At 59.6% G+C, this 27,942-nt stretch overlaps 2 protein-coding genes across 8 annotated transcripts; one reads left to right on the top strand and one right to left on the bottom strand.

The window, feature by feature from the left end:
- Positions 1 to 153: 153 nt before the first annotated feature.
- On the bottom strand, positions 154 to 8,575 carry Armc6 (armadillo repeat containing 6). 2 transcript variants are annotated; one of them, XM_090334401.1, is made up of 8 exons: positions 8,057 to 8,575; positions 5,756 to 5,919; positions 5,003 to 5,085; positions 2,925 to 3,507; positions 1,719 to 1,864; positions 1,487 to 1,618; positions 1,133 to 1,270; positions 154 to 709 (listed from the first exon to the last, which is right to left on the bottom strand). In XM_090334401.1, the coding sequence occupies exons 2-8, from the start codon at positions 5,874 to 5,876 to the stop codon at positions 497 to 499; spliced, it is 1,416 nt and encodes a 471-aa protein (XP_090190527.1). In that variant the 5' UTR covers positions 5,877 to 5,919; positions 8,057 to 8,575; the 3' UTR covers positions 154 to 496. The 2 variants fall into 2 exon arrangements, with proteins under 2 accessions (XP_090190527.1, XP_090190536.1); XM_090334410.1 differs by having other exon boundaries at positions 5,756 to 5,890.
- Sugp2 (SURP and G-patch domain containing 2) lies at positions 8,393 to 26,171 on the top strand. 6 transcript variants are annotated; one of them, XR_016535914.1, is made up of 12 exons: positions 8,393 to 8,453; positions 10,051 to 10,176; positions 13,320 to 14,891; positions 17,011 to 17,131; positions 20,647 to 21,122; positions 21,853 to 21,964; positions 22,268 to 22,716; positions 23,088 to 23,149; positions 23,555 to 23,691; positions 24,315 to 24,439; positions 25,024 to 25,130; positions 26,022 to 26,171. XR_016535914.1 is itself a non-coding variant. In XM_090334268.1 (11 exons), exons 1-10 carry the CDS (start codon positions 8,939 to 8,941, stop codon positions 24,433 to 24,435), a joined length of 3,381 nt encoding a protein of 1,126 aa, XP_090190394.1. In that variant the 5' UTR covers positions 8,876 to 8,938; the 3' UTR covers positions 24,436 to 24,439; positions 26,022 to 26,171. The 6 variants fall into 6 exon arrangements, 1 of the variants encoding a protein (XP_090190394.1); XR_016535912.1 differs by lacking the exon at positions 8,393 to 8,453 and adding an exon at positions 8,773 to 8,853; XR_016535908.1 differs by lacking the exon at positions 8,393 to 8,453 and adding an exon at positions 8,876 to 9,143.
- Positions 26,172 to 27,942: the final 1,771 nt, after the last annotated feature.

Below are 27,942 nucleotides of genomic sequence, written 5' to 3'. Positions count from 1 at the left end.
TGGCCTGTGCTCCCGTGGGGCCCTTGCCCACTCCAGCCTAAGAGGCTCAGAGGGCTCAAGCCCCTGCTCAAGCACATGTGTGGCCCTGTGGGGGGCCTGAGCTGCTTCCCTTGTCCCCAGCCCCCAAAGGAGAAGCGCCAGCCCCTGTGACATCAGCAGAAAACTCTTTATTACCAGCACCCATCCACCCCAGGGCAGTGATGGGCCACAGACGCCGGCTGCACCAGACTGGCATGGGCAGCCAGCAGCCCACAGAGTTCAGGGGAGGGGCAGGACAGAAGGCCAGCACTGCCAGCTGCAGGGACCCTGGAGCCCAGGGGGTGCTGGGCTCTGCCATATTGACGTCCACAGTCCACAGATGCCTGGGTCCCTGTCCTGCCCACCCAGAAAATCCCTCTCGAGAGGCTCGGGTGGAGGGGGCTCGGGGCAGGCCCCCATCCCAGCCTCAGCTCAGAGTTGTGTGACCTGCACAAGGTCAGGGTTAGGCGGAAGCTGGTCACAGCGCCAGGTTGCCCTTTTGGCCTGTCCACAGTTCCTGGAGCTCGACACGGCAGCCCAGGTCCCGCAGGGCGGCCTTGGCCACGTCCTCGCAGTCCGGGTGGGCGGCCCTTGCCTGCGAGATGAGCGCCTCGGCCCCCTGCTCCAGGAGGGGCTTGGAGAAGGCTGGGCTCCGGGCCACCAGGTTTCGAATGAGCATGCAGGCCTGCTTCTGCAGGGGAGAGGGGCTGTGAGCTGGGGCGGAAGGCAGGAACCCTTGGACCTCGGGCTCCTGTCCTTACTGTGATGGGGTGAAGGGGGCATGGCTGGGCCAGGCATCCCAACGGACAGGAAGGCCCCCCCAGTGTCCACCTGGTCAGGTCTCTGGAGGCAGGGGCTGGGGGAGGGGCACCTGTCAGCAAGCACTGGCCAGGGGGGACTCGGGTGCCCGTCACTGACACCCAACACCACGCATGCTCACAGCCAATGCTGTGCTATGGATGGTGGGACAGCGGGAGCCATGACACCCTATAATCCTGGCCAGGCAGAAGCCCAGGGCGCGTGTGTAGGGACAGGACGGGGAAGGAAGAGGAGAGAGGCGGTGGTGTAGAGGGGTGGAGGGACAGGACAGCCAGGCCAGGGGTTGGAGAGGTACCTGCACTCCAGCTTCCTGTGGGTGCGCCTTCATGGCCTGCAGCACCGCCAGGGCCCCGCCGTGCGCCATGATGGCGTGGCTGTTCTCTGGCTTGCGCAGGGCCAGGACGCACAGGGCAGCACAGCTCTGCTCGCACACCTGCAGTGGGCATGGTGTGAGTCCACTGCCGTGTGGGACCTGGGCCCTGGTGCAGGGGAATGGGGGGGACTGGGCACATCGTGGTGAGGCTCTCTGGGTGCCAGCAGTCCAGCCTCAGTTGGGATTTGGGGTTCAGGGTGGTGGGGGCTGGTCCCTGGGGCCACGCCTTCCTGGCCCAGCTGGTGGTGATGCTCCTGGCACCGAGGGCAGCCGTACCTGGGGGCTGGACAGGTGCCGGGTCATGGCAGCCAAGATGCACTCGGGACCCCCAGCGCGGACGATGGCGTCCTTCACATCGTCGTTGCCAGCGATGGCTCGCAGGGCACCCAGCACCTGCTTCACCAGCTCCTGTGCAGAGGGCCATGAGGAGGGGCCTGATGCAGAGAAGGCGGGGCGGGGCGAAGGCGGGCTCCTCTCTGGTTGCCCCCCCTCCGCCCCGGGGGCCTACCTGGTGGTCGCTGCAGCTGGCCAGCAGGGTCACCAGCACGTCCAGGCCGCCCAGGTCCACCACCTCCTGGCAGAACTCATTGCGCACGGCCAGGCGGGACAGGGTGCTGCACAGCTCGCCCAGGACGCCAGGGTTGTCTGGGAACGCTGGGCGGGGGGAGGGGCACAGGTCAGGCCCAGGCCCGCTGCCTGACACGCAGGGCTCCCCATCTGCCTCCCTCCAGCGCCCCCCCCACACCCTGGAGCTGCGCTCTCCACCCCATGCCTATTCCTGTTGGTCCTTTATAGGTGACCTGTGGCTGTGGGGGGCCTGGTCCAATCAGGGAATCCAGGCTTACAGGGCAGAGGAGCATTCCTGGGGCGGCCAGGAGTCTGCAGTGCCCTGTACAGGAGTCCATTCCCTCAGCCACGCTCAGGGGCTGCGGCTCTACGCAAGGCTCTGGCTGACACTAGGTCTTGACCCAAGGCCTCAAGCCTGCTGAGCCCGCCCCACTTCACAGACACCTCCAGCGCTCCTTTTCACTTGATTTTGTTACTAAGTAGCCCGGGCTAGTCTTGAACTTTTGTCTTCCTGACTGTCAAGTCTCTGGGATTACAGGCGTGCACCACTAATGCCCAAGTCAAATTTATTTTGGGAAGACTCTGTGCATGCCTACGGGGCTGGCCGTATGCGGAAGTGTGACAGCTGATTCAGGCCTCAGAGGAGCCCCTCCCTAGCACCCACCTTCCCCATCGGGAGGCATGGGAAGGGATGGGGCAGGCCCATCTGATAGTGGCCGCTGGGGCAGGCAGGGAAGGCAACAAGTGCTTCCAGCATCTTCCATGCGCTTGGCTAGAGTTAGCCTTTGCTGGAGAGGTAGACAGTGGAGGGTGGGGTGTGCACGCATCTCGTGCCAGGAGAACACAACCCTCATTCCTGTTTTCTCTTTGGGGTGCACCCCTTCCCTAGGCTCCATCTGAGGGGCTGTGTTTGCTGGCCGGGACTCTGGAGCCACTGGCAGCTGCCGTGTGGCGGGGCAGGACTGAGCTGGAGGTGGCCACTGCAGCCTGGAGCCCAATCTGTCCTCTGCCCAGCCTCTTCCTCTCCCCACCGTCCTTTTCCATGACCTGTGTGTGCCATGTGCTAAGCATGTGCTTACCCGACCCCAGCCCAGGGCCACTCACCAGGGCCCCCCACCCGCACAGCGGCCCCTCGCCGGCCTCTCACCCTTGGTGGCCTCAATCAGCACCTTCAGGCCTCTGTTTTCCAGCACAATCTTCTTGGCGTGGTCGTGGGCCTGGCCGAAGAGCACCCGGACGTCGTCGTCGAGTGTCATGGCGCGCAGGGCCAAGCAGGCTTCGCGGACCACGCCGGCGTGGTGGCGGTGCCGGGTGATGGCCCCCGTGAGCAGGGGCAGCACGCCGGCCTTCACCAGGTCCTGGCGGTTCCCCTCGTGCTTCAGGCAGGCCAGGCGCACGCAGCGGATGCCCAGGCACGTCAGGTCTGTGGCGTCTGCGTTCCCCACCAGCGTCGCCACCAGCAGCTGCAGGCCCTGGGCGTCCAGCAGGTCGGGCTGGCCATCGATCAGCGCCACCAGGGCGTGGAGGGCCTGGAGCAGGAGGTTGGGGTGGCCGGCAGCGGCGGCGGTGGCCAGCTTGCAGGCGTCCAGGAGCACGGGGTAGGCCCCCTTCTGGGCGGCCAGGAAGCGGCAGGCCTTGTGCTGCCGGCACTGCTGACAGAAGTGGGCAAGGCGGGCCCCCAGGTCCCGGGGACAGGAGCTGGCCACGGACTCCTGCAGGGCCTCCAGGGCCTGGAGAGGGAGGAGGCCCAGGGTCAGTGCTGCCCGGGGTGCTGCAGGGCAGAGAGGCTTGGGGTCTACACCCTGCAGGACCCCTCCCCAGGGAGAGGCCAGCAGCTAACAACACAGGCTCCAGCCCACGGAGAACACACCTGCTCTCTGTGGTGTGTGGGGGCCTGAACTCAGCCTCACCTCTCACTTGGCTTTTTGGGACAAGGCTTGTGTTCTACCACGTGAGCCATAGCTCCACTGCTAGTTTTTGATGGTGAAATGGAGCTGGACTTTTCCTGCCTGGGCTGGCTTTGAACTGCAATCCTCAGATCTCAGCCTCCTCAGTGACTAGTGATGTGAGACACTGGTGCTATTTTCTGAGACAGGGTCTGGCTGTGCAGCGCAGGCTGGCCTGGAACACGTGGCCACCCCCCCCCCCCACACCTGGTTCAGAACACATGACCTCTGGCCTCCTCTCCCCAGTGCTCGGGTCACAACCACGGAACTGGCTGGCCAGAGCTGGGTTGCTGAGCCTGGTTGTCTCCACGTTTTTCTTTTGTGTTGCTGGAGGCTGCAGGGGCAGAGGTGCACCTCGAGCCCAGCCACCCCCCCCCCTCTATTCGGGAGCCAGGAGCACTGGAGGCCACACAGTGGGAAAGAAGGGCCTGGCGTTCTCAGAACCCTCCCAAGAAACTGGACCTGGGAGCCCAGAACTGCTGGACACTGTGGTCCCAGCGGCTCCTGGCCACCAAGCCCAGCCAATGAGACAGAACCCAAGACAGCAAGGAGGGGAGGCCCAGGGCTCTGGCTGGCCTGCATAGCGAGGCCCTGACTCAAACAATGAAGCAGAAAGAAAGAGGGAAGAGGATGGGCCAGGCACCAGTGGCTCCCGCCTGTAATTTTCATCAGGAAGCTGAGATCTGAGGAAGGCGGTTCAAAGCCAGCCCAAGCAAGAAAGACCACAGGACTCTTACCCTCCACTAACCAGCAAAAATGCTTGAAGTGGAGCTGTGGCTCAAGTGGTAGAATGACAGCCTTGAGAAAAAAAAAGCTCAGGGAGAGTGCCCAGGCCCTAAGCTCAAGCCTCAGGATTGCCTCGGGCCCACACACAGCTCTGATCAGGATGGAACCGCGTGTTTATCTGACATGGGGGAAGCTGGCCCAGGAGACCCGGGCTCAGAGCCAACCTGGCGCCTTCCTGCACTGTCACATGCAGTTGATGGTGACCCTAAGCAAGACCACTGACCTCTGGGTGGCCCTGCCTCCCTCATTTGAGGTCCCTGGAGAGCGCATCGCTGCATGAGAGATGAGCTGCCCACTTGAGGACACTGTCATTCGGAGGGGCCACATTCTGGCAGACAAGCAGCAGCTCCCGTGTGACCCATCCCTGTCCACTGCCCACCCCCAGGTCCCCAGAATGGGAGTCGCATGTTCTGATCCCAGAGCCCCTGCCTCCCATGGCACCCGAGGCTGGAGCTGAGCTGATGATACGCGCGGGAGATGCCCAGGGGCAGACCTGCAGGACGTCGTGTGTGGGCTCTGTGGCTCCATCGGCACGGGTTTTCAGTGCAGTCTTGACAATGTTGCTCAGGTCCACCCCTGCAGGACATGGGGACACCAGAAACTGGCTGCCACGGGTCACCTCTGCTGGGGCCTTCCCTCCAGGGCTCTCAGTTCCCCTCCCCCTCCAGGGGCTGGGGTGCAATGGACGCAAAGCGGCCACCGCACAGACAGAGCTGTTGCTGAGCCTGCAGGACAGTGGCAGGCTCTGAGTGGGGGCTAGGAGACGGTAGGGGACCTATAGACCCCATTGCAGTGGGCACCTCTACCTGCCCCATCAGCCCCTTCCAGGGCAAACTCCGCCCTCTGTGCCCAGGGGGCTGACCTCCGAGGCTGGGCCCGGCTCCCTGCCCGGGGATGGGCTGGGCTAGGGGAGGAGGAGGAATGGGTTCCTGGCAGCCCGGTCCCTCCTGGCGCGTGGCAGCCTCAGCCTCTCCTGCTGGGCCTTATATGAGCTGCTGTCTGCACAGCGGGGCATGCGCACATTAACCCGAGCTGAAACACCGTGCAGGGGGGCAGGAGGCAGGCAGTACTGGGCCCAGTAAGGGCACTCTGGGAACGTGAGGGCACCCACTAGCACGACCAGCGGGGGACCAGCCCCACCAACGTCTGAATGAGGGGCCAGAGGGAGGTCTGGGGGGGGGCAGGGGTGTGTGGGGCTCACAGGCCGCTCACAGCATGGGGGGAGGAACCGTGCCAGGGTGCTCACCCTGTGACTCAAATTGCTCCACAGCCTCCTTCACGGCCTCCTCGGGGCTCATGTCAAACTCCTCCACATTCTCCCGCACGGCGGCGTCGAAGGTGTCCTGGGTGATGCGTTTACAGGCCATCACGCCCACTGCTCCTGAAGCCGGGAGGGAGGACAGCGCTGTCATGTGGGGGACGGGAGACAGCAGCTGGGAGTCAGCCATTGCTCGGCTCCTCCAGCGGGGGGACCTCTGCCAGGAGCCAGGGGACAGACTCAATGACTGTCTAGGTCAAGAAGAAAGGCGGACCGGGAGTTTGGCCTAGTGGTTAAAGTGCTTGCCTAGCATGCATGAAGACCCGGGTTCGATTCCCCGGTACCACATACATAGAAAAAAGCTGGAAGTGGTGCTGAGGCTCAAGTGGTGGAGCGCTAGCCTTGAGAAAGTCCAAGGACAGGCCCTGAGCTCAAGCCCAGGACTGGCAAAAAAAAAAAAAAAAAAAAAAGAAGAAGAAAGGCAACTCCTCCTGCACCATCCAGCCCTCTAAAAGGCACACATAGTAAGTTTGTGCAGCCCTGTCTCATGCACAGGCAAGCCTGGGTCACATACGCCTTATCTCAAAAGAACCTGTGCCACTATTTACTCAGGAGGCTGAGATCTAAGGATAGTGGTTCAAAGCCAGCCAGGCAAGAAGGTCCATGAGACTCCTCTCTTGAATAACCACCAGAAGACTGAAAGTGGCAGTGTGGCTCAAGTTGTTAAAGTGCTGGCCTTGAGTGCAGAAGCTCAGAGTTCAAGCCCGAGGGCTGGTTAAAAAAAAAAAAAAGTAACACCTATGGTAAATCCCCTACTAAATGGAGTTACAGCTAGGAACACAGCTCAGTGCAGTGCACACCCTAGGATATTCCTCTGCCATAGGAAGGAATAAATCTTGAGGTTGGTAGCGTGCCCTAGTGGTGGAGTGCTTGCCTAACACCCAGGTCCAATTCTTGGGTACCACACACACAGAAAAGCCTGAAGTGGTTCTGTGGCTCAACTGGTAAGAGTGCTAGCCTCGAGGAAAAAAAGCCCAAGGGTAGTGCTCTGGCCCTGAGTTCAAGCCCCAGGACTGGCAAAAAAAAAAAAGAGAGAGAGAAAGAATAAATCTCTGAACATGGATAACGCTGAGTGACCCTGGCAGGCAGAGGCCACACAGTGTTGACAGCTGGCAGGAAATACACAGCAGCTTCCAGGAGCAGGGGGAGGTGAACAGGGATAGGGTCTCGTTCGTGCACACGGGTACAAATCAGTCCCCAACACTTATGAGCTTAGGTGTAGAGCCTAACAGAGGGGCAGCCTTTATCACTGAAGTCATTTTAAACCACTAGAGATTTTGAAAATCCTCTTCTGGGAGGACACTAAGAGGCTGAGATCTGATTAAGGCAGAAAAGTCCACAAGAATCTTTTCGTTTCTTCTTCCTTTTTTTTTTTTTTGTAGGAAGTAGGACTTGAACTCCGAAGTCTGGACATTGTCCCTGAGCTCTCTTCAGCTCAAGGCTACTGCCCGACTCCTTGAGCCACAGCCCCACTTCTGACTTTTTTTGATTATAAGTGTGAGCAGCTGTTCCTGGCTTCATTTTTCCCCCCTCCCCTGGTTAGTCGTGGAGCTTGAACTCTGGGCCTGAGCTCTTCAGCTCAAGGCTGACGGCTCTACCACTTTGAGCCACAGCATCAATTCCAGTTTTCTGGTGGTTCTGGTGGAGATAAGAGTCTCACAGACTCTCACGCCCTGGCTGGCTTTGAACCATGATCCTCAGATGACCCTCAGATCTCAGCCTCCTGAGTAGAGCGTTAGGATCACAGGTGTGAACCATTGACAGCAGGCAGCAAGACAACTGTCTCCAGCCAAAAGCTGGAAGTAGAGCGTTGAGCAAAAAAAAAAAGCTAAGGGAACAGCACCGAGCCCCGAGTTTCAGCACTAGAACTGGCGTGCACAGGCATGTACACACACACACACAATGATAATGATGATGATGATGATGATGATATCATGGAAAAATGCATTCTTCTCCTCATGAGCATTCTCATCGCTCTCACCCCGCGACCTGAATTCCTCTCTTACGGGATGGACAGCAGGACCACGGTCTGGCTGCACCGACCCGGTACCGACCCCCCGGGGGTGGGGGGGCGGGATGACCTCTGACCCCCGTGGCTGGCTCAGGCCCCGCCCTCCCCCGCCACTCAGCGCGGGGAGGCTCGCAGAGGGCCAAAGGCCGCCGCCACGGCTTCCCAGCCCCTCCGCTTCGGCGTCGGAGCCCCGCCCGCTCCCCGGGCCCGGGGTTTACCGGCGACCGGGCCGTCCACCTGCTGGACCGTGGAGGCCCCGCTCCCCGGCCTCGCGCCCGCGCTCAGTGTGGACGGAATGAATGAAGGAAGGCACGCTTGCGCACACGCAAGCCTGCGTGCACGGAACGAAGGGCACCCCGGGCCCCCGGGCCCCGGATTCGCTCTTCCTGCCCTCAGCCCGCCTCCGCGGCGCGGCGCGCCCTGCTGCTCACCGGGTCCCGGCGGCCACGCGGGGGAGGGTGGGGCGGCGGCGGCCGCGCGGGGCGATCCGCCGCGGGCGGGCCCCTGCCGGCCGCCGTACGCGCGCAGGCGCAGTGGCGTCGTCTGCCCGCCGCCGCCGCCGCCTTTAGCCCGGGCGGGAGGCTCCTGGATACTCGCGGCTGACAGCGAGCGCAGGTAAAGCCACCTCGCTTAAGCCGTCTCCAGCGCCTTTCCCGGGTGGCTCCCAGGTGCCGCCGCCCTGGCACAGAAAAACTTGGCTTAGGGTGCGACCGTCAGGAAGAAGCGGACAACGCGCCTGCGCAAGAAGGGGAGCCCACAGCTGCGGCGCCTGCGCATCAGGGCGGGGAGGGGGCTGTCGGCGCCTGCGCAGGAAGGGAGGCGGCAGGTGCGCCTGCGCGCCAGGCGGGGGGCGGCCGCGGACTGCGCCTGCACGGCGCTGCGGAGTCCGTTAGCTCATTTGCATGTCCCCGCCTCGCGCGGCGGCGGGTGGAGCGCCTCGGGCGGCGGCGGCGGCGGCGGCGGCGGCGGCGGCGACCCGGGCGGCGGGGGCGGTTCCGCGCGCGGCGGGCTCGGGGTGAGGCCTGGGCCTCGGCGTCGTCCGGGGGCGGACGCCGGGCTGGGCGGGTTCCGGCTCGACCCGGTGACCCCCGAGGGCTTCCATGGCGACGCGGGCTCGGCCCTCAGGCGTTAGGAGCGGCCGCGTCCCCGGCCCCTGCGTCCTCGGCGGCGTCCGAGGCGGCCAGGCCCGCGGGCCGCGCACCCATCCCTCCGTCCATCCATTCCATCCTCCCGAGTCGTTCTGGACTGGCCGAGGACCCGTAGCCGCCCGCGTTAGCCGTCCACCCCGTCGATGGGGAAACAGAGGCACGGAAGGCCCGGGTCACTTGGTGTGGCCTCAGGTCGCCCCGCCGGACCCCCCGGTCCGGTGAACCGGGGCCGCCCCGGGAAAGCGGGCGGAGCAGGGGAAAGGGTGCGGGCCGCACAAAGGCTGCGAGCCTGCGGGCCTTCGGAAATCGGTGTCAGCGGGGCCCGGGGCCCCGGCGAGCGGGACACGGTCACCCGACCGCGGCCCGGAGCCGACTCTGGGCCCCGGGCCTGACCTTGGGGGTCACCTTCGGACTGTGAAATCTCCCCTAAGGGGGCCCACCACTCGAGGGCAGGGCGTGCGGCCACTGCCACCGCGGGTCCCAGCCCTGGGCCCGAGGCTCCCCCCCCACACCCCCACCGCCCGCAGGAGAGACCCTCCACTGTCAGCCAGGCTGCCTCCCGCTCTCTCACCATGGTACCCACGGCACCCGCCTCGGTGAGGGGTGTGGCTCCGCTCTCCCACAAACCTGAGATGGTTCTTGTTGGTGTGTGTGCCAGTCCTGGGGTCTGAACTCAGGGCCTGGGTGGGCACTCTTATCACTTGGCTTTTTTGCTGGTTAATTGGAGGTAAGAGTCTCACAGGACTTTACTGCCCGGGCTGGCTTTAAACCACCCTGCTTTGCAATCTCAGCCTCCTGAGACTCTGGGATTGCAAGGGCGATTACAGATGTCAGCCACTGGCACCAGGCTGAACGGTAGCCCCTTAGCAGCTTCCCAGGCAGACAGGTCCAGGGAAAGCTTGCCCCTCACTCTGGGCCCCACAAGATGGATGTGTGAGCCTCAGCCTCCTGCCAACCCCCAGAGGGAGGCCAGCTTGCCTTTGAAGTACAGTCCAAGACTGTACAGGAAGCTCAGTTGAAGAAGAGTTGGGGCTCTGAGCATGGTCTTTTCCCCCTCTGTCCAGGAAACATGGCAACACGGCGGGTTGCACAGGAAACTCTTGATGCTGTGCTACAGGAAAAGGTGAAACGATACCACATGGACCCCAGTGCTGAGACTGTAGGGGAAACGCTTCAGTTGAAAGCTCCAGGTAAATGGAAGTGGGAGCAGGGGATGAATGTCTAGGGTGGGGCCAGATTTCAGTGTCTTGGGCAAATGCTCTGGTCCTTGTATTATTTTTTCTTTCTTTAAAAAAAATTTTACATGGGCTGGGAGTTTGGCTTAATGGTAGAGTGCTGGCTTAGCATGTATGAAGACCCAGGTTCGGTTCCTCGGTCCCACATATATAGAAAAAAACCCAGAAGTGGTGCTGAGGCTCAAGTGGTAGAGCTGTAGCCTTGAGAAAGTCCAAGGACAGTGCTCAGGCCCTGAGCTCAAGCCCAGGTCTGGCAAAAAAAAAAAAAAAATTACATTAGTTAAAGGGGAAGAGATTTCATTGTTACATTTCCATATATGCATTGTACAATGCATAATAATCTCACCTTTCTTCCTAAACAATTTCAGCAGGTTTCTATTTTCTTTCTCTGTTTTTATTTGAGCCAGTACTGGGACTTGAACTTAGGGCTGAGAGCAATTCCATTCAAGTCTAGCACTCAGCCACTTGAGCCACACCTCCACTTCTGACTTTTGACTGGTTAATTGAGTAGGAGTCTTGAAGACTTTCCTAACTGGGCTCTCCTGACCCTCAGGCACCAGCTCCTGAGTAGATAGGATGAGAGGTGGAGCCACTGTGCCCAGCTTCACTGTTCTCTTTCGTCGTTGGAAGTAACCAACGTAGACCACATTCATCCTCTTCATTAGCCTAGCCCTCTCCCATAATCTGCCCACAGCTCTTCTCTTCCCCCTCCTCTCTCTAATGACAAACAGCTTTTGTTCAGATTCTTTATGGGTGGTTTTGGTTTTGGTTTTGGTTTGTTGTGTAGCTTGAACTCTGAGCCTGGGCACTGTCCCTGAGCTCTTCACCTGAAGGCTAGGACTCTACCCCTTGAGCCACAGAGCCACTTCCAGTTTTCTGGTGGTTAATTGGAGATAGTCCCTGGGGTTGGGGATTGAGGCTTTAGCTCAGAGGAAGAGCCCTTGCCTGACAAGTGCAAGGCCTGATTTCCGTCCTCAGCTCTGGGGGGAAAAAACAAAAAGAATCTCTCGGACTTTTGTGTCCAGGCTGGCTTTGAAGAGGTTTTTTAGATGTTGTTGTCCTATGTACTTGTAGTGTATTTCAAAGTTAATCATCCTCTCTTTTTCTTTATTCCTGCCCTAACTACGGGACTGCTGGCATTTATAAAGAGGAGATAAATATTAAATTGGGCCTGGGGTGATTAATGTCATTAACTGTACATTTCCCCCGGGCATCTTCCCCATTTTGGAGTTTGGTTCTAAGGATGGAGCTCCAGGTCTTATGCTGAGCACAGGCTCTGCTATGGTGGTAGTTCTGCAGATTAAATTTGGGGCTTCCCACTTTATTTATTTATTACCAGTATTGGGCTTGAGCTCAGGGCCTGAGCACTGTCCTTGGACTTTCTCAAGGCTAGAGCTCTACCACTTGAGCCTCAGTACCACTTCTGGCATTTTTCTATGTATGTGGTGCCCAGAAATCAAACCTGTGTCTTTGTGCATGCTAGGCAAGCACTCTACCACTAGGCCAAAGTCCCGGTCCCTGGGGCTTCCCACTTCAAAGGAGGAACTCACCCATTTGAGTCACATCCTCTAGTTTTGTTTTGTTTTTTTTGGCCAGTCCTGGTTTTGAGCTCAGGGCCTGAGCACTGTCCTGAGACTTTCTCAAGGCTAGAGCTCTACCACTTGAGCCTCAGCACCACTTACATCCTCCAGCTTTTTGTTTTTATTTATTTGCTTATTTTTTTTTTACAGCCCTTGGCCTTGAACTCTGGGCCTGGGCACCGTCCCTGAGCTTTTCAGTCAAGGCTAATACTACCACTTTGAGCTACCATGCCACTTAGGGTTTTTGGTGATTAATTGGAGATGGGTGTCACAGACAGGTGTGGAGGTTCACGCCTGTAATCCTAGCTCATCAGGAGGCTGAGATCTGAGGATTACAGTTCAAGGCCAGCCTGGCATTAAAGAAGGTGAGACTAAGACTCTTCTCTCTAATCACTAGAAAAATGGGAAGTGGGGCTGTGGCTCTAGGGGTAGGATGGTAGACTTGAGCTGAAGAGCCTGAGCCCAGAGTCCAAGTGCCACAACAGACCAAAAAAAAAAAGCCAGGCTGGCTTTGAACCACGATCCTCAGCCTCCTGAACACCAATGCCTGTATATACACGCGTGTGCGTGTGTGCGTGTGTGTGTGTGCGCGCGCGCATGTGTGCAAATATATATAAATAAATATATATATTTTTCAGGGGGTGGAGGGCTAGTCCTGGAGCTTAAACTCAGGGTCTCACTGTCCTTGGGCTTTCTAGAGCTCTACCACTTGAGCCACAGCACCACTTTCAGCCTTTTCTATGTATGTGGTACTGAGGAATCGAACCCGGGTCTTCCTACATGCTAGGCAAGCAATCTACCACGAGGCCAAACTCCCGGCCCTAGTCCCGATTTTTAATTGGCAGTCTTACCGTTTTTTGTTATTGTTGTTTTTCTGCTGATTTAATTTGATTTGAGGTTTGGAGACACCCCATTTCATACATTTTAAACATTGACAACTAATCTTTTTTTTTTTTTTTTTTTTGCCAGTCCTGGAGCTTGAACTCAGGGTCTGCCATTGTCCCTGAACACTTTTTGCTGAGGGCTAGAGCTCTGCCACTTGAGCTATAGCACCACTTTAGACTTTTTCTGTATATGTGGTACTGAAGAATCCAACCTGGGTCTTTGTGCCTGCTAGGTGAGCGCTCTACCACTAAGTCCTGGCCCAGCAACTAATCTTTCACATAAGATGCCCATGGCTCACACCTCTAATCTTAGCTGCTCAGGAGGCTGAGATCTGAGGATCAAGATTCAAAGCCAACCAGGGCAGGTAAGTCAGAGGGACTCTTATCTCCAGTGAAGCACCAAAAAAGCTGGAGGTGGAGATGTGGCCCAGTTGGTAGACTGCTAGCCTTGAGCAAAAACAAAACTCAGAGATAGCACCCATGCGTGAGTTCAGGTCCCATGATGTTACCTGTACACTCAATTGCAGAGAGCACCGTCATATAAACAGATCATGGGCTTAGCTAGTGTCCACAACGCATTTACTTGCTACACGTGTGCTAAAGGCACGCTGTCTTTTTGTATTGTTGATTTCAGATCCGCTAAGGGCAGCCCCCAGAAGCCGAGCAGACATGTGTGAGGGTGCTTCCAATGAGGGCAGGCCGCTCAGCAGCTCTGTGCCTCACTCCCGAGACTCCGCGCCAGAAGGTGTCAGAGGTGATGTGTTTCTGGGACCTTCCTTCAGGTTGAGCAACCCTGCCGTTGGTGATGACAGCTACTTTCGAAAAGAAACTGGCCGGGCCCCGGAATTTGCCCATCCTGACTCCCGGGACCCCGTCTTTGTCCCCAGGAAGCTGGGACATTTCCAGTCTCAGAACTGGAAGTTGGCGGTCCGTGGCTCATGGGAGCAAGGGCTCGGCCATCAGGTCTCTTCAGAGCCCTTGTGGACGCAGGAGTGTGTGCCAGGGGACGCGGCCACCTCCAGGTGCATGGAGAAGGAGTGTGCAGAGGAGAAGAGTCGGGATTACGACGCAGACCCCCCTGGGGATGCTGACGCCGGGAGCCATGGGCCACGCCAAGCTAGAGGCCAGGAAGGTGCCCTCCTGGGCAAGGGGGACACTGAGGGCCTGCTCACAGCAAAGGGGCATGCTGGGAAACTCAGCTCGCCGAGAAGTGTGGCCACAAAAAGAATACCTGCTGTAAACCGAATCCCTTCCAAACCTCAGGGCACTCGCCAAATCCAGAAAGCCACCCTGCGCCCCGATGTGACTCTGGGGACACGCCCAGGGGTGGATGACGTCCAGCTCCCCGTCCCCAAGGTCCCCGTGGGGCTGGACCTGAAGGGCATCCGCTTCCCCCGGAGGAGGACGAGCTTCGACCTCGTGGATAAGGCCGACGTCTTCTCGCGGTTCGGGGTGGAAATCATCAAGTGGGCGGGGTTCCACACCATCCGGGAGGACGCCAGGTTCTCCCAGCTCTTCCAGACCCTCTTCGAGCTCGAGACCGAGACCTGCGCAAAGACACTGGCCTCCTTCAAGTGCTCCCTGAAACCCGAGCACAGGGATTTCTGCTTTTTTACTATCAAATTTTTAAAGCACTCCGCTTTGAAGACACCCCGCGTTGATAACGAGTTTTTAAACATGCTTTTAGACAAAGGTGCTGTGAAGACCAAAAATTGCTTTTTTGAGGTCATAAAGCCCTTCGACAAGTACATCATGAGGCTGCAGGACCGGCTTCTGAAGAGCGTCACGCCCCTGCTCATGGCCTGCAATGCCTACGAGCTGAGCGTCAAGATGAAGACCCTCTCCAGCCCCCTGGACCTGGCACTGGCCCTCGAGACCACCAACTCCCTCTGCCGGAAGTCTCTGGCCCTGTTGGGACAAACCTTCTCCCTGGCCTCCTCATTCCGCCAGGAGAAAATCTTAGAAGCTGTGGGCCTCCAAGACATAGCGCCCTCCCCCGCCGCCTTTCCCAACTTCGAGGACTCGACTCTGTTTGGGAGAGAGTACATGGAGCACCTGAAGGCCTGGCTCCTAGCCAGCGGGTGTCCCCTGCAGGTCAGGAAGGCCCCACAGCCAGCCCTGGAGGAGGAGGAGGAGGAAGAGGCAGACAGGACCAGTCCTGCAAAGTCTGACCCCCACCCCAGGACACCAAGGCCGCTGGGTGACGGTAAGGGAGGCATGGAAAGTTGCTGTTCATGGTGTATGGCTTGTGGTGTGAGATTTAACACAGGTTCCCCTGGGTGTTCGTTTTTTCTTCTTTTTTGCCGTGCTGGGGATGGAATCTCGGGCCTCGAGTGTACTCTAGGAGTGTACTCTTGTATTGAGCACACCCTCTCCCGGGGTGAGGATCTGTCTACCCCAGAAGTCTTCACTCAGCTTTGGGGACCTGCTAGAAAGCTGACACTGGCCTATGGTCAGACTTGCTAGAGAAGACTAACTTTGTGCTAATCTCCAAACTTCCATGTGCTTCCAAATGCTTGACTTAGAACTTGATATTCTTTGGGGAAACCAAGCAAATTGAGCAGTTCTGTAAACTAGAGCGCTAAGGAAGAGAAGGCACACTTTGGGGTTTATCCTCTGTGGTGCACACACCAGCCCGCAGCTGCGTGAGAGCTGGCATGGAAGGCAGGAGTGCAGAGAGAAAAGAAGCCCAAATGGGGTGGGCGTGTCTGGTCCTGCAGTGAGCTCCTCCTGTGCCATCTCCACACAGACACAGAACAGTCTAGAACATTTCTCCACTTCAAGAGAGACAGCACTGTGCTATCAACACACACACACACACACACACACACACACACACTGGGTCAATGGAGACCAGATAGTCCTAATTAGAGAACTTTTCCATCTAAGCACATGTACCTTTTTCTGATTTAAAAAAAAAAAAAGGCCACATTTGGTCAGGCACTGCTAGCTCATGGCTGTAATCCTAGGTACTCAGGAGGCTGAGACCTGAGGATCGTGGTTCAAAACCAGATGGGACACTAAAGTCTGTGAGACTCTTATCTCCAGTTAACCACCAGAAAACTGGAAGTGGTGCTGTGTCTCAAGTGGTAGAGCACTAGCATTGAGCTGAAGAGCTTAGGGACAGTGCCCAGGCCCAGAGTTCAAACCCCATTACCAACCCCTTCCCTCACATAAAAGGGCCGGGAGTTTAGCCTAGTGTTAGAGTGCTCGTCTAGCATGCATGAAGCCCTGGGTTCGGTTCCTTAGTACCACATACATAGAAAAAGCTAGAAGTAGTGCTATGGCTCAAGTAGCAGAGCCTCTAGCCTTGAAAAAGCCCGAGGACAGGGTTTAGGCCCTGAGTTCAAGCCCCAGAACTGGCATAAAATAAATCATTTTTTTTTAAAGCACATTTGCTTCGTTTTTTTTGTTTGTTTGATTGGGATTGGGTTTGGGTTTGGTGGGTTGTGGGGCTTGAACTCTGGACCTGGGCACTGTCTCTGAGCTCTTCAGTTCAAGGCCTGTCCCTTGAGCCTCAGCCCCACTTCCCGTTTTCTAGTTGTTAATTGAATAAGAGTCTCATGTTCTTCAGTGCCTGGACGAGCTTTGAAAGCCATCTTCAGATCTTGTTGGGATGACAGGTATGAGCCAGCAGTGCCTGACTCTAATGCGGCCAGGCAAACCATGCCTGGTTTTGCTTGTTTTTTTGTTCGTTTTTATTTTTTGTTTGTTTGTTTTTGCTTAAAAGGAATGAAATCATGGCAGACCTGCTGCCTGTGTTCTGGTTTGTTTCCTTCCGGTCCTTTTCTCCTCACTCATATTTATGTATCTTTTCTTCCTGACTTTATTTGAGTGTCAAAGCTAGATTTGGTAGCAGCAGATCTTATGTGGACACTGTGTCCCAAAAGGGTTTTCCCCCACTTCCCCCCAGGTCTGATTTTTGTTTCTGTTTTTGCCAGACCTGGGGCTTGAACTTAGGGCCTGTGTCCTATCGCTTAGCCTCTCTTTTTTTCAACACTAGCACTCTTCCCCCTTGAGCCACAGGGCCATTTCTCTCTCTGTCTCCCTCTCTCGTTACCCTCCCCCCTCCCCACGTCTGAGGAATTGAAACCTAAAGCTTCGTGCATTCTAGGCAAGCACTCTGCCACTAAGCCACCTCCCCAGGCCTTCCTTCCCACCTGGCCTGTCTTCCCACTGCCCTCCCAGCACATAGTTATGGCTGCCCTGTGTCCTGTGAGCTGGCCTCTTCCGTTCCCTGTGTCCTGTGGAGAAGCGCCCTGCGCTCTGGGCCATGCCTTGCCTGCTGGCCTCCAGGACTCTCAGGGCTGCCCTCTGTGTTGCAGCGGGGCCCCTGCGAGCCGATCACAAGGTGGCAGCCACCATCGAGCAGCTGGTCACGCGTGTTCTGGACGGGAGCCTGTCCCCCAGGGAAAGAGCCGCTCTCACGGAGAACCCAGCATACTGGTAGGAATTTCCTTCTCACACTGTGTTTTGCAGAACCTGGGTGGTCCAGGGGCCTCACTCTGCATGAGCATGTGCCAGGCCTCTCACCCAGAGCTGTCACTGTAGGCCAAGTTGAAAGTGCTGAGGACAGAGTGGGGTGGCCCGCGATGCAGACCCTTGAGGTCCAGATGCTAGAGTGTGCCCTGCCATTGTGGTCTCCTGCACAGCAGGTGCTGGCCTGGAACTCGCTCTATGGCCCACCCTACCCTTGAGCCAAGCCCCACTTCCCCTTTTCTGGAGGTTAGGTGGAGATAAGAGTCACAGATCCTTCTGTGCCCAAGCTGGCTTTGAACCTTGATCCTCAGATCTCAGCCTCCAGAGTAGCTAGGATGACAGGCGTGATCCACTGGGCCAACGTAAGCATATTTTGAAATCACGCTTCCCATATTCCTGTGGCTGGTGTGTGGGTGGGTCGAGTCTCTGTCTTGCAGGCCTGGGAACTGTGTGCGCCTGTACTGACCTCAGTTTCTCCCGTGACTGGCAGAATGCACATTCCCTGCCCAGTAGAGGCTCTCGATGCTGGAAATGCTGCACATGGGAATGCACATTCCCTGCACAGTAGAGGCTCTCGATGCTGGAAATGCTGCACATGGGAATGCACATTCCCTGCCCAGTAGAGGCTCTCGATGCTGGAAATGCTGCACATGGGAATGCACATTCCCTGCCCAGTAGGGGGTCTCGATGCTGGAAATGCTGCACATGGGAATGCACATTCCCTGCCCAGTAGGGGGTCTCGATGCTGGAAATGCTGCACATGGGAATGCACATTCCCTGCCCAGTAGGGGCTCTCGATGCTGGAAATGCTGCACACGGGAATGCACATTCCCTGCCCAGTAGGGGCTCTCGATGCTGGAAATGCTGCACACGGGAATGCACATTCCCTGCCCAGTAGGGGGTCTCGATGCTGGAAATGCAGCACACGGGAATGCACATTCCCTGCCCAGTAGGGGGTCTCGATGCTGGAAATGCAGCACACGGGAATGCACATTCCCTGCCCAGTAGAGGCTCTCGATGCTGGAAATGCTGCACACGGGAATGCACATTCCCTGCCCAGTAGAGGCTCTCGGTGCTGGAAATGCTGCACACGGGAATGCACATTCCCTGCCCAGTAGAGGCTCTCGATGCTGGAAATGCTGCACACGGGAATGCACATTCCCTGCCCAGTAGAGGCTCTCGATGCTGGAAATGCTGCACACGGGAATGCACATTCCCTGCCCAGTAGAGGCTCTCGATGCTGGAAATGCTGCACACGGGAATGCACGTTCCCTGCCCAGTAGAGGCTCTCGATGCTGGAAATGCTGCACACGGGAATGCACGTTCCCTGCCCAGTAGAGGCTCTCGATGCTGGAAATGCTGCACACGGGAATGCACGTTCCCTGCCCAGTAGAGGCTCTCGATGCTGGAAATGCTGCACACGGGAATGCACGTTCCCTGCCCAGTAGAGGGTCTCGATGCTGGAAATGCTGCACACGGGAATGCACGTTCCCTGCCCAGTAGAGGGTCTCGATGCTGGAAATGCTGCACACGGGAATGGACGTTCCCTGCCCAGTAGAGGGTCTCGATGCTGGAAATGCTGCACACGGGAATGCACGTTCCCTGCCCAGTAGAGGGTCTCGATGCTGGAAATGCTGCACACGGGAATGGACGTTCCCTGCCCAGTAGAGGCTCTCGATGCTGGAAATGCTGCACACGGGAATGGACGTTCCCTGCCCAGTAGAGGCTCTCGATGCTGGAAATGCTGCACACGGGAATGGACGTTCCCTGCCCAGTAGAGGCTCTCGATGCTGGAAATGCTGCACACGGGAATGCACGTTCCCTGCCCAGTAGAGGGTCTCGATGCTGGAAATGCTGCACACGGGAATGCACGTTCCCTGCCCAGTAGAGGGTCTCGATGCTGGAAATGCTGCACACGGGAATGCACGTTCCCTGCCCAGTAGAGGCTCTCGTTGCTGGAAATGCTGCACACGGGAATGCACGTTCCCTGCCCAGTAGAGGCTCTCGTTGCTGGAAATGCTGCACACGGGAATGCACGTTCCCTGCCCAGTAGAGGGTCTCGATGCTGGAAATGCTGCACACGGGAATGCACGTTCCCTGCCCAGTAGAGGGTCTCGATGCTGGAAATGCTGCACACGGGAATGCACGTTCCCTGCCCAGTAGAGGCTCTCGATGCTGGAAATGCTGCACACGGGAATGCACATTCCCTGCCCAGTAGGGGCTCTCGATGCTGGAAATGCTGCACACGGGAATGCACATTCCCTGCCCAGTAGGGGGTCTCGATGCTGGAAATGCTGCACATGGGAACTTTTTTTTTTTTTTCTTCCAGTTCTGGGGTTTGAACTCAGGGCCTGAGCACTGACCTCGGGCTTTTTCCTCAAGGTTAGCATTCTGCCACTTGAGCCACAGCTCCACTTCTGGCTTTTCTATGTATGTGGTACTAAGGAATCGAACCCAGGTTTTTATGCTAGGCAAGCACTCTACCACTAGGCTGAACTCCTGGCCCTCATTACTGTTTTTATGTGTTGATGGGATAGAAATTTGTTTTCAAAGTCTAAAATCTTCCCACACCCTGACTTTGTCTTAGTATCAGTTTTTTTTTTCAGCTTTAATAGTGTTTTGTTGCCTAAACTAGGCCCAAACTCCTCTCTCAGCCTTTAAATTAGTTTGTTTCCTGTGTGTTCAGTTCTGTCCCCTTGGTGTCACTCCAGCACAGTACCAGTTTGTTGTTTGCAGACCCTAGCTCCTTGTGTCTGGGGTGCAGGGGGTCAGAGTCAGGGCTGAGATACAAGTGCAGGCTCGTTGGGCTGTGCAGGCAGTGGAGAAGCTGGCGGCAGGGCAGGCAGCTGGAGCTGAGCCCACATCCTGTCCTGGGACCCACACCTGGGAAGCCAGGGCTGCTTTCAGGTAACTGAGGTGAAGGGAAGGCCTCAAGCTTGGGCCCTCCTAGACCACAGGCCTCGCCCCAGCTGGCACAGGGCCCCAGCGGTCAGGAGTGGCCGACAGACCTGGCGACTCTGGTGGAGTGCGCGCTGGGCAGGTGTGGAAATGGGAGAGAAGTGTTCGTGACGGCTGTGCAGCTCATAAGCAGATGTCACACCAAGTCCACAGCTGTTACTTGAGTATACCTCTGGATGAGAAGGGCTCAGGCGAGGGAGTAGCTCACCCGACTCGGCTCACTGCACAGCCCATGGCGCCTGTCCACATTTCCTTTCCGCGCATGTGTGTCTGGAACGTGGGTGTTTGCTTGCAGTGCTGGCTGGTGTGGATGAGGAGACGGCTGTGGGTGGGTCTGAGGATCTGTGGGAGGGCCTGTGTCCAGTGATGCTTGTTCCTTGCCTGGCACTGTCCCTGAGCCTCTTTTCCTCAAGGCTAGCACTCTACCACTTGAGCCACAGCACCACTTTGGCATTCTTCTGTGTATGTGGTACTAAGGAATCGAACCGCGGTCCTGATGGTGGCTGCTGTGCATGTTCCTGCAGGTTTCTGGCCGATGAGGGTAGTCTGGAATACAAATACTATGAGCTGAAGTTGGCGGAGGCCGGGTGGAAGACCCGGGGCGGGCCTAGGTCCCAGCAGCCGCCCACACCAGCCGAGTGTGCCGTGCGGGCCATGCTGTATGCCCGCCTCGTTCACAGCCTCAAGAAGAAGCTTCTCCCGGGCCGCCGGCGACGGCCACTGTGGACCCAGGGCCACCGGGGCTGGCGGGCCAGACGAGCCACCGCTGGCACGCAGACACGCCTGTCCTCTAGTGCCCTGCTGAAACCTCACAGCCGGCGGGCTCCTGGCTCCTCACAGACCAAGTCTCCTCTGCCAATGGGAAGAGACGCCACCAAGGACGGCCTGCCAGGCCCCACTGCCTCTCCCCCTGCAGCCTGCAATCCTGACGCCTCCGGCCTCGCGGGCACAGATGTCCCAGGCACCCCTCGGGCCTCCTCTCCCTGCCTAGCTGCCGATGGTGGGTGCTGACCCTAACTCCCCAGCTGGCACAGGGGTGGGGGGCACTTAGCATGCCAGGCAGGTGATGAGCCCAGCTCCAGGGCTGTCCTAGGCAGGACTTGTGGGCCTCTCCCACCTCACCTCCTCCTCCCATAGACCCTGCAGACAGAAGCAGCTCCCCTACCTCACCACTTCTGCTTCTCCACATGGGCCAGCTCCCCACGGCTGCTTCTCATGGACTGACCCCCTCTGCAGTGACTGCCCTCTGCCCTGGCCCAGGCCCTGCCCCAGGGCCCGCTCCTCCCTGCACCCCAGCACAGCACACACTGGGCAGGAGCCTGCCGACCCTCTGGATCCCACCAGCAGGAGCCTGGGAGCTCCACGCCTGAGGTGCACCCCTGACCACCTCCCTAGCCCTGTGGGCATCGGGCCAAATACTAGAGAGCCACACTTGTCATCCCAGCGCCAGGGGCTGAGATCTGAGGATTGTGGTTCAGAGCTAGCCTGGGCGGGAAAATCTGTGAGACCACTTAACCAGCAAGAAGCCTGGAGTGGAGCTGTGGCGCAAGTGGTAGAACATCGTCCTTGAGCAGTTAAGCTCAGGGACAGTGCCCAGGCCCTGAGATTCAAGCCCTAGGATCCGTGCAGTCATGCCTACAGAAGAGCCTGTGGTGTCACAGGAGGGTCGTGGGAGGCCATGGGTGTCAGGACCTGTCCCCATGGGTGACATGCTCTGCTCTGCTCTGCAGTGGACGTGAAGACCATGGAGACTGCAGAGAAGCTGGCCAAGTTTGTGGCTCAGGTGGGACCCGAGATGGAGCAGGTCAGCATGGAGAACAGCACAGACAACCCCGACCTCTGGTACGTGCGCCGGGCCTGGCGCCCTGACAGAGGTGCCTGCTGGGGTGCACCCACAGGGCCCTCGTACCTGGGGTTGGGACCCCAATTCCTGGGGGTCACAGCTGTGCTACTCACCCTTGGGGCCAGGCCAGGGTGGCCGGTGGCCTCACGTGGACTGCCCTGTGCAGGGCTGCCAGCCCCACATCACCCCCTGAAACACCAAGCTGCCTGGGTAGTGGCGGCCCTGCCCGCGTGGGACCCCTGCCCTCCAGCAAGTCTCGCCACCGCTCTGCTCCCATGACCCGAGCTTCCTCCACCCTCCAGGTTCCTCCATGACCAGAGCAGCCCCGCCTTCCAATTCTACCGGAAAAAAGTGTTTGAGCTGTGTCCGTCCATTTCCTTCCCGCCACCCCATCCCCTGCCCCCCGCCTGCAAGGGCCCTGCAGACCCCTCAGCAGCCCAGAGCCCGTGGGAGGGCGAGGACCATGAGGAGGACGAGGAGGAGGAGGAGGAGGCGGCGGGAGGTGGAGAGGAGGCTCCCACCCACAGTGCCTCTGGGCCCAGAGCAGGAGCCTGCAAGTCTGAGGGCTCTGAGGACAGCCCAGTGGCTGATGCCCTGCCTGCCGAGGCGGCCAGTGGTGAGCCGTCCGGGCCATGTCTGGCCCAGGCCGCCCCAGGCACCTGCCCACCCCGGAAGAGGATGAGCAGCAAGTCCCTGAAAGTTGGCATGATTCCTGCTCCCAAGAGGGCCTGCCTGGTGCCTGAGCCGGAAGGTGAGCCCATGGTCACTGGCCATGGCTGGGGACCAGGTGGGCCCCACCCCTGCCTTGTCCTGCCCCCCACCAAGCCCCAACCTGGTCCCCCAGGCCTCATCTGGTTCCCATCCTGGCTCCCTGGCTCCGTCCTGTCCCTCTCCCCCGCTCCGTCCTACCTCCCTGGCCTGTCCTGGCCCCCTGGCCCCATCCTGTCTCTTGTCCTACCCCCCCGGCACTGCTGTGCTTGGTGTTCAGTGCTGGCATGGGCCCTGGCATGGACTAGGGACTTGGCTTTGCTGCATCACTGGTGCTCATGAGAGGACCAGGACCACAGCTGCTGTGCACGTCTCCTGTGGGTGGGCAGGGCGTGGACAGTGTTTCTCTTACAGTCCACGAGCCAGTCCGGATTGCCTACGACAGGCCTCGCGGTCGACCCATAGCCAAGAAGAAGGTGAGCAGCCCGTGTGCTCGAGAGGGGACCCGGGGCCAGTGCTCGGATGGTCACTGCCGCCTGGCACCTGTGGGCCAGCGACTCAGGAGGCCACAATGGGAGGACTGCTTAAGCTCAAGAGTCCGAGGCCAGCCTGGGCCACATACCCCCAGACCCAGCGCAGAACACAACCACAGGGAGCCCTGTCGCCTTTCAACCAGGCTGTGGCTAGCAGCTGTGGAAATGCCCACAGCCCAGCAGGCGGAGGACGCGGGAGGATGTCCCAGCATAAGCCTGGAGGCTGCAGGCTGACCCCACAGCCTCTGACCTTGAGCTTCCTGGAAGCCTGGAGCAGGGAAGGGCTGGGAGAGGGAAGGGTCTGGGGTGCGGCTGCAGGCCCTCAGTGCGGCCCTCCTGTCTCTCCAGAAACCCACAGACCTGGACTTCCCCCAGCAGAAGCTCACGGGGCAGAACCTGGGCTTCCAGATGCTGCAGAGGATGGGCTGGAAGGAGGGTCATGGCCTGGGCTCCTGCGGAACGGGCATCCGGGAGCCCGTCAGCGTGTATGGCTCGGCGATCCCAGCCTGGGCCCTGCTGGGGGGGGGTGTTGGGGGGCTGGGGGGCTGGACAGGCTAGAACTGAGGACCAAAGAGCTGGGCAGCAGCAGAGGCCTGGCCTCCATCTGCAGCCATGCTGAAGCCAGGAGCCACGGGGCTGTGCCAGCCTCTCACCTTAGCACCTGGAGGCTGAAGGGGGGCGCCAGGGTCCCAGGAGAGCCTGCGCTGCATCGGGAGCCTGGGGGGAGCTGAGAGGGGGCTCACACCCCAGCCCCCCCACTGTTCAGAAAAGCCAAGTGGAGCAGAAGAGCAGGGCCCAGGCTTGGGCGGTGGAGCACTGGCCTAGCCAGGTGAGGCCCTGAGTTCAAGCCCCAGAAACTCGAGGAGAAAGCCAAGAGACAGAGGCCTGGGGGCCTGTGAGGCGCGTCTGCCTTTCTCTTCGTGTTTCTCTTTCCACTGCAGGGGTGAAGCCAGGGCCTTGCTCGTCGCTGGATGAGCGCTCACCCAGCCGCCCGGCCCTGGGCTTGTGCCGCTGTGTCCCCTCTTGCCAACTGGGTGTCTGTGCTTGTGTGTGCTCGTGGTGGCCCCAGGAGGCTCGGGCCCCCCTCACTGACGCCTTCTCTCCCTAGGGGGACACGCTCAGAAGGGGAGGGCTTGGGCGCTGACGGGCCGGAGCGCACAGAAGACACGTTTGATGTCTTCCGCCAGAGGATGATGCAGATGTACCGGCACAAACGGGCCAACAAATAGGCAGGTAGGTGTGGGCTGGCCCCCGGTGTCCTGCCGCCCCCCCCCCCCGGCCCCATGCCGGCCCCACCCTTGCAGAAGCAGTATGGTTTGCCAGAGCTTGTGCAGGGGTTGGCACCTGTAACCTAGCTACGGGGAGTCAGGATTGTGGACAAACGGTGAGCAAGTCCTGTGTCAGCACGCACTCTGAGGTACGCCCGCCTGGCACCCAGCCCTGCCTGGGGAGGAGCCAGGGCAAAAGCCCAGTGAGGCACAAGTGGGCTGGAGCACTGCCCAAGGGGCGGAGCGCCTGCAGCAAGTGTGAGGCTTGCAGTTGAAACCCTTGGACTGGGGGCAGTCCTGCAGGAACAGAAAACAAGAACAGAATGCAGGGGCCGCTGCAGCTGCAACCTTCCTTCCCAGTTAGACAGAGCAAGGGAGCCCGCCCTGCTCCTGCCCTGTGCCCTCCCCACTCCAGCCCCGTCTCACGTGGCAGGCCCCTGCACGGGCAGCAGGGTGGTGTGCTGGTTGCTGCACCCCCCCTTTGCCCCCCTCCCCCAGTTCTGGAGCCCCTCGCCCTGGCCAGGAACTGCCCTGTTCTCTTCCCGATAGATGAGAGCCTCGGGTGACACAGACCAGGCTGCAGAGCCCTTGCCCTTCCCCCACCGCCCCACCCGGACCTGCGGAGCCCAAGGCCATTTCCTTCTCTGGTTGGCTCGGTGTGTACGGAAACCCCACCTGGGCACGTGCCCCTCACGCACTCCTTTCTTCTCTGTCTCTTCCTCTCTGCCGCTGCCTGCATGGCGCTGCCCGGCTGTGTCTGCAGGGGGCGCCGCAGGCTCCTGCTGTTTTCAGTAGGCCCCCCATGGCTTCTCATCCAACACCTCCGAGAGACTTGATGAGGTTGTAGGCAGTGGTGAGAGGTTGGGAGCCAGGTGGCCGTCCATCCGGCCTGCAGGGTGGGCGTGGCACAGCTGGGTGCCAGGTGGGGCTGGGACTGGTCCTGGGCTCCTAGCCTGGAGCGCTAAGGCCACCCAGGTGTGTGTGCTGAGGCCAGGTGGGGCCAGGCAGCTCCTGGGGTGCAGCCTGGCCTCGCTCCCCACCTTCCTTGGTGGAGGCGAAGCCGGCCTGTCAGGGCACAGTGGCCAGGCAGGGTCCACGCGGGGCTTTGTCTCCTCTCTCCCCACGGTGGCGCAGGTCTGGGTGGACCCTCACACCCACCCTATCCCCTGTCCCAGAGCTGGCGGAGCCCCCATCTCCCTGCCTCTCCCACGGGAACTCTCTCCTGGTCTGTTCTTGGCTTTTCTCACTCTCGGGGTCATGGACCCGTCCCACTTCTCCCCCTGCGTCCATTAGTGCTCGGGACCAGGACCCAGTGCCGTGCACACCGGGCCCTGCGCTCCCATAGCAGCTGCTCACCATCCTCAGCAGCTGCCCAGCCCAGTGTGGGCGGTGTGACACGGCGGTGCGTGGTGTGGATGGGCAGCGTGGCAGGGCCACGAGTGGCAGGGCGAGTGTGGCGTGAGTTCGCGTGGCAGGGCGGTGAGTGTGGTGTGGACACTGGCGTGGGCAGTGTGGCAGCGACACAGCAGTGCCCTGTCCTCCTGCAGGGCCCCCACCCCTGTGGACCCCGCTGTGGGCCGCCCCGGCTGCGGAGGCCCCAGAAGACGTGGTGATGTCGCCGTGCAGGCTCGGCTGGGAGGCTCCGGGTGTGGTGTGAGAAGCTGTCGTTTGTGGCAATAAACGTAGAGGAAATCAAATCCACCGCCGTGTTCTCCCCGCCACCGGAAGCCACGGGGGCTCTGAGCATGGAGAACCCGGCTGGCTGCCACGCTCCTCCCGTGTTCTCTGCAGGCAGGTGGGCACACGCCGGGCCTTGCCGACTGGTCCCCATGCCACGGCCACACAGAGGCGGCACAGTGTGTGCAGAGCCCTACGGAAGGCCACGGAGCCTGGGCACCGAGGACTGGGGTACATGCACGGCACCTCCACCCCCGAAGGCCTGCAGCCTGGCTGTGAGTGCCAGCCTGGCACCCCACCCACTCTTCCTCCCGCGCCTGGCTTCCCAGAACAGAGCCCGGCTCTCCAGCAGCCTGTCCACACTGCGGGCAGGCAGACTGCCAGCGCCACCTGTGGGGCTCCCTGGGGCCACTGACTGCCCCATGGCACAGCCACCATAGGACTCCCACACAGGCTGTGCCAGGCAGCCCGCCCCCCCTCAGCTGGCCCCCGTCACTGTGCATCAGGCAGCTGGTACAGGCCCAGCCCACCCCAGAAGTCGCTCTGGGGACAAGGCCTGGAAATGGCCCCTCCACCGCACTCACCCTGACTGAAGTGGGGGGCTGAGGCAGGAGCTCCCTGGCCCAACCCAAGAGGAGGAGAAGTCCTGGAGACAGGGCAGCTGCCGCAGGCCTCTGCACTGTGGCTCAGGGAGGGAGCCCAGACACCCCATGCTGGCCCAGTGCCCACCATCCGTGTTCCCGTGACCCACGAGGGTACAGCAAAGGGACCCTGACACCCGCCCTGTGCGGGGCTGTGTCCCCAGCCCCAGTCCAGGGCGCCACAGCAGGCCACCTACACTTCAGTGCCATCCCAGAGAGCTGTGGGGAAACCGAGGCCCATATGCGTCTGTGTGTCTGTGTATGACATGCCAGTCCTGGGGCTTGAACTCATCTCTACGCTTTTGCTCTCGCGGCTGGCACTCTACCACTTGCGCCATAGCTTCCGCTTAGGGTGTTTTGGTGATTACTTGAAGATAAGAGGCACAGATTTTCCTGCCCAAGCTGGCTTCGAACCACATTCCTCACATCTCAGTGTCCTAAGTAGCTGAGATTCCAGGCGTGAGCCACTGGTGCCTGGCTTGTTTAACCTTTTGAGGCTCTGCCAGCCTGCTGCCCAGCTGTAAGCCGTGTTGCTGTGGCTGTGGGCACTTTGCTCAGTGCCCTGGTGTAGCAGGGGAGTTCTGGCATCTCAGGGGTCCCCCTCAGGACTCCCACCCCCCCCACGCTGTTGTCCTGGGGTGGAGGTGAAGGACAGCCTGCTGCGTTCCCTCCCCAGCCCCCCAGGAAACGGGAGGGGGAGGGAAGAGAGGAACGGAAATGCAAAGGAAGCCTGGAGCTGGGCTCAAGCCGGGCAGGGCCCAGCGCGGGGCTCTCGGACAATGCGGCAGGTCCATGTACTGGAGTGCAGAGTCCCCGGCCGGCTCTGCCAAAAAGGGCTCTGGACAGCACAGACAGCAGAGCGAGCCGCCCAGCTTCCCCAGCCTCGAGTCCTCGTCTGCAGCTGCCCTGGGCCAGAACGCCTCTGATTTGAAGCCTCTTCCCGGGCTGCACTGCTGCCATTGTCCAGAGGGCTGGGAAGGGCCCTCCTCCTGCCACCCGGCTTCCTGGCACAGCCAGCCAGCGTCTAGATCCATAGTGCCATGGCTGTTGGTACTGTGGTTGGAGTCGGGGCCCACCCGAGGCCCTGTGCTCTCCACCACGGCCGTGCATTGCAGAGCTGCCCTCCTCCCCTCGGCCTCCTGAGCAGCTG

This window comes from Megascapheus bottae, chromosome 1, assembly GCF_031878675.1.
Source record: "Megascapheus bottae isolate mThoBot1 chromosome 1, mThoBot2.hap1, whole genome shotgun sequence".
Lineage (NCBI taxonomy): Eukaryota > Metazoa > Chordata > Mammalia > Rodentia > Geomyidae > Megascapheus > Megascapheus bottae.
Note: the sequence above shows the minus strand (reverse complement) of the source record. Positions and strands in the feature narration are given on the sequence as shown.

Bases quoted from the DNA above. Each gene is read 5' to 3' on its own strand.
- Armc6 (XM_090334401.1), bottom strand. From the start codon at position 5,876: ATGGCCTGTAAACGCATCACCCAGGACACCTTCGACGCCGCCGTGCGG. The intron at 3,508-5,002 runs GTCTGCCCCTGG...CTCCCTCTCCAG, and splicing joins CCACACACGACGTCCTGCAG to GCCCTGGAGGCCCTGCAGGA. The intron at 710-1,132 runs GTACCTCTCCAA...TCTCCCCTGCAG, and splicing joins CACAGGAAGCTGGAGTGCAG to AAGCAGGCCTGCATGCTCAT.
- Sugp2 (XM_090334268.1), top strand. From the start codon at position 8,939: ATGGCGACGCGGGCTCGGCCCTCAGGCGTTAGGAGCGGCCGCGTCCCC. The intron at 22,717-23,087 runs GTGAGCCCATGG...TTTCTCTTACAG, and splicing joins CCTGGTGCCTGAGCCGGAAG to TCCACGAGCCAGTCCGGATT. The intron at 23,150-23,554 runs GTGAGCAGCCCG...CTGTCTCTCCAG, and splicing joins GACCCATAGCCAAGAAGAAG to AAACCCACAGACCTGGACTT.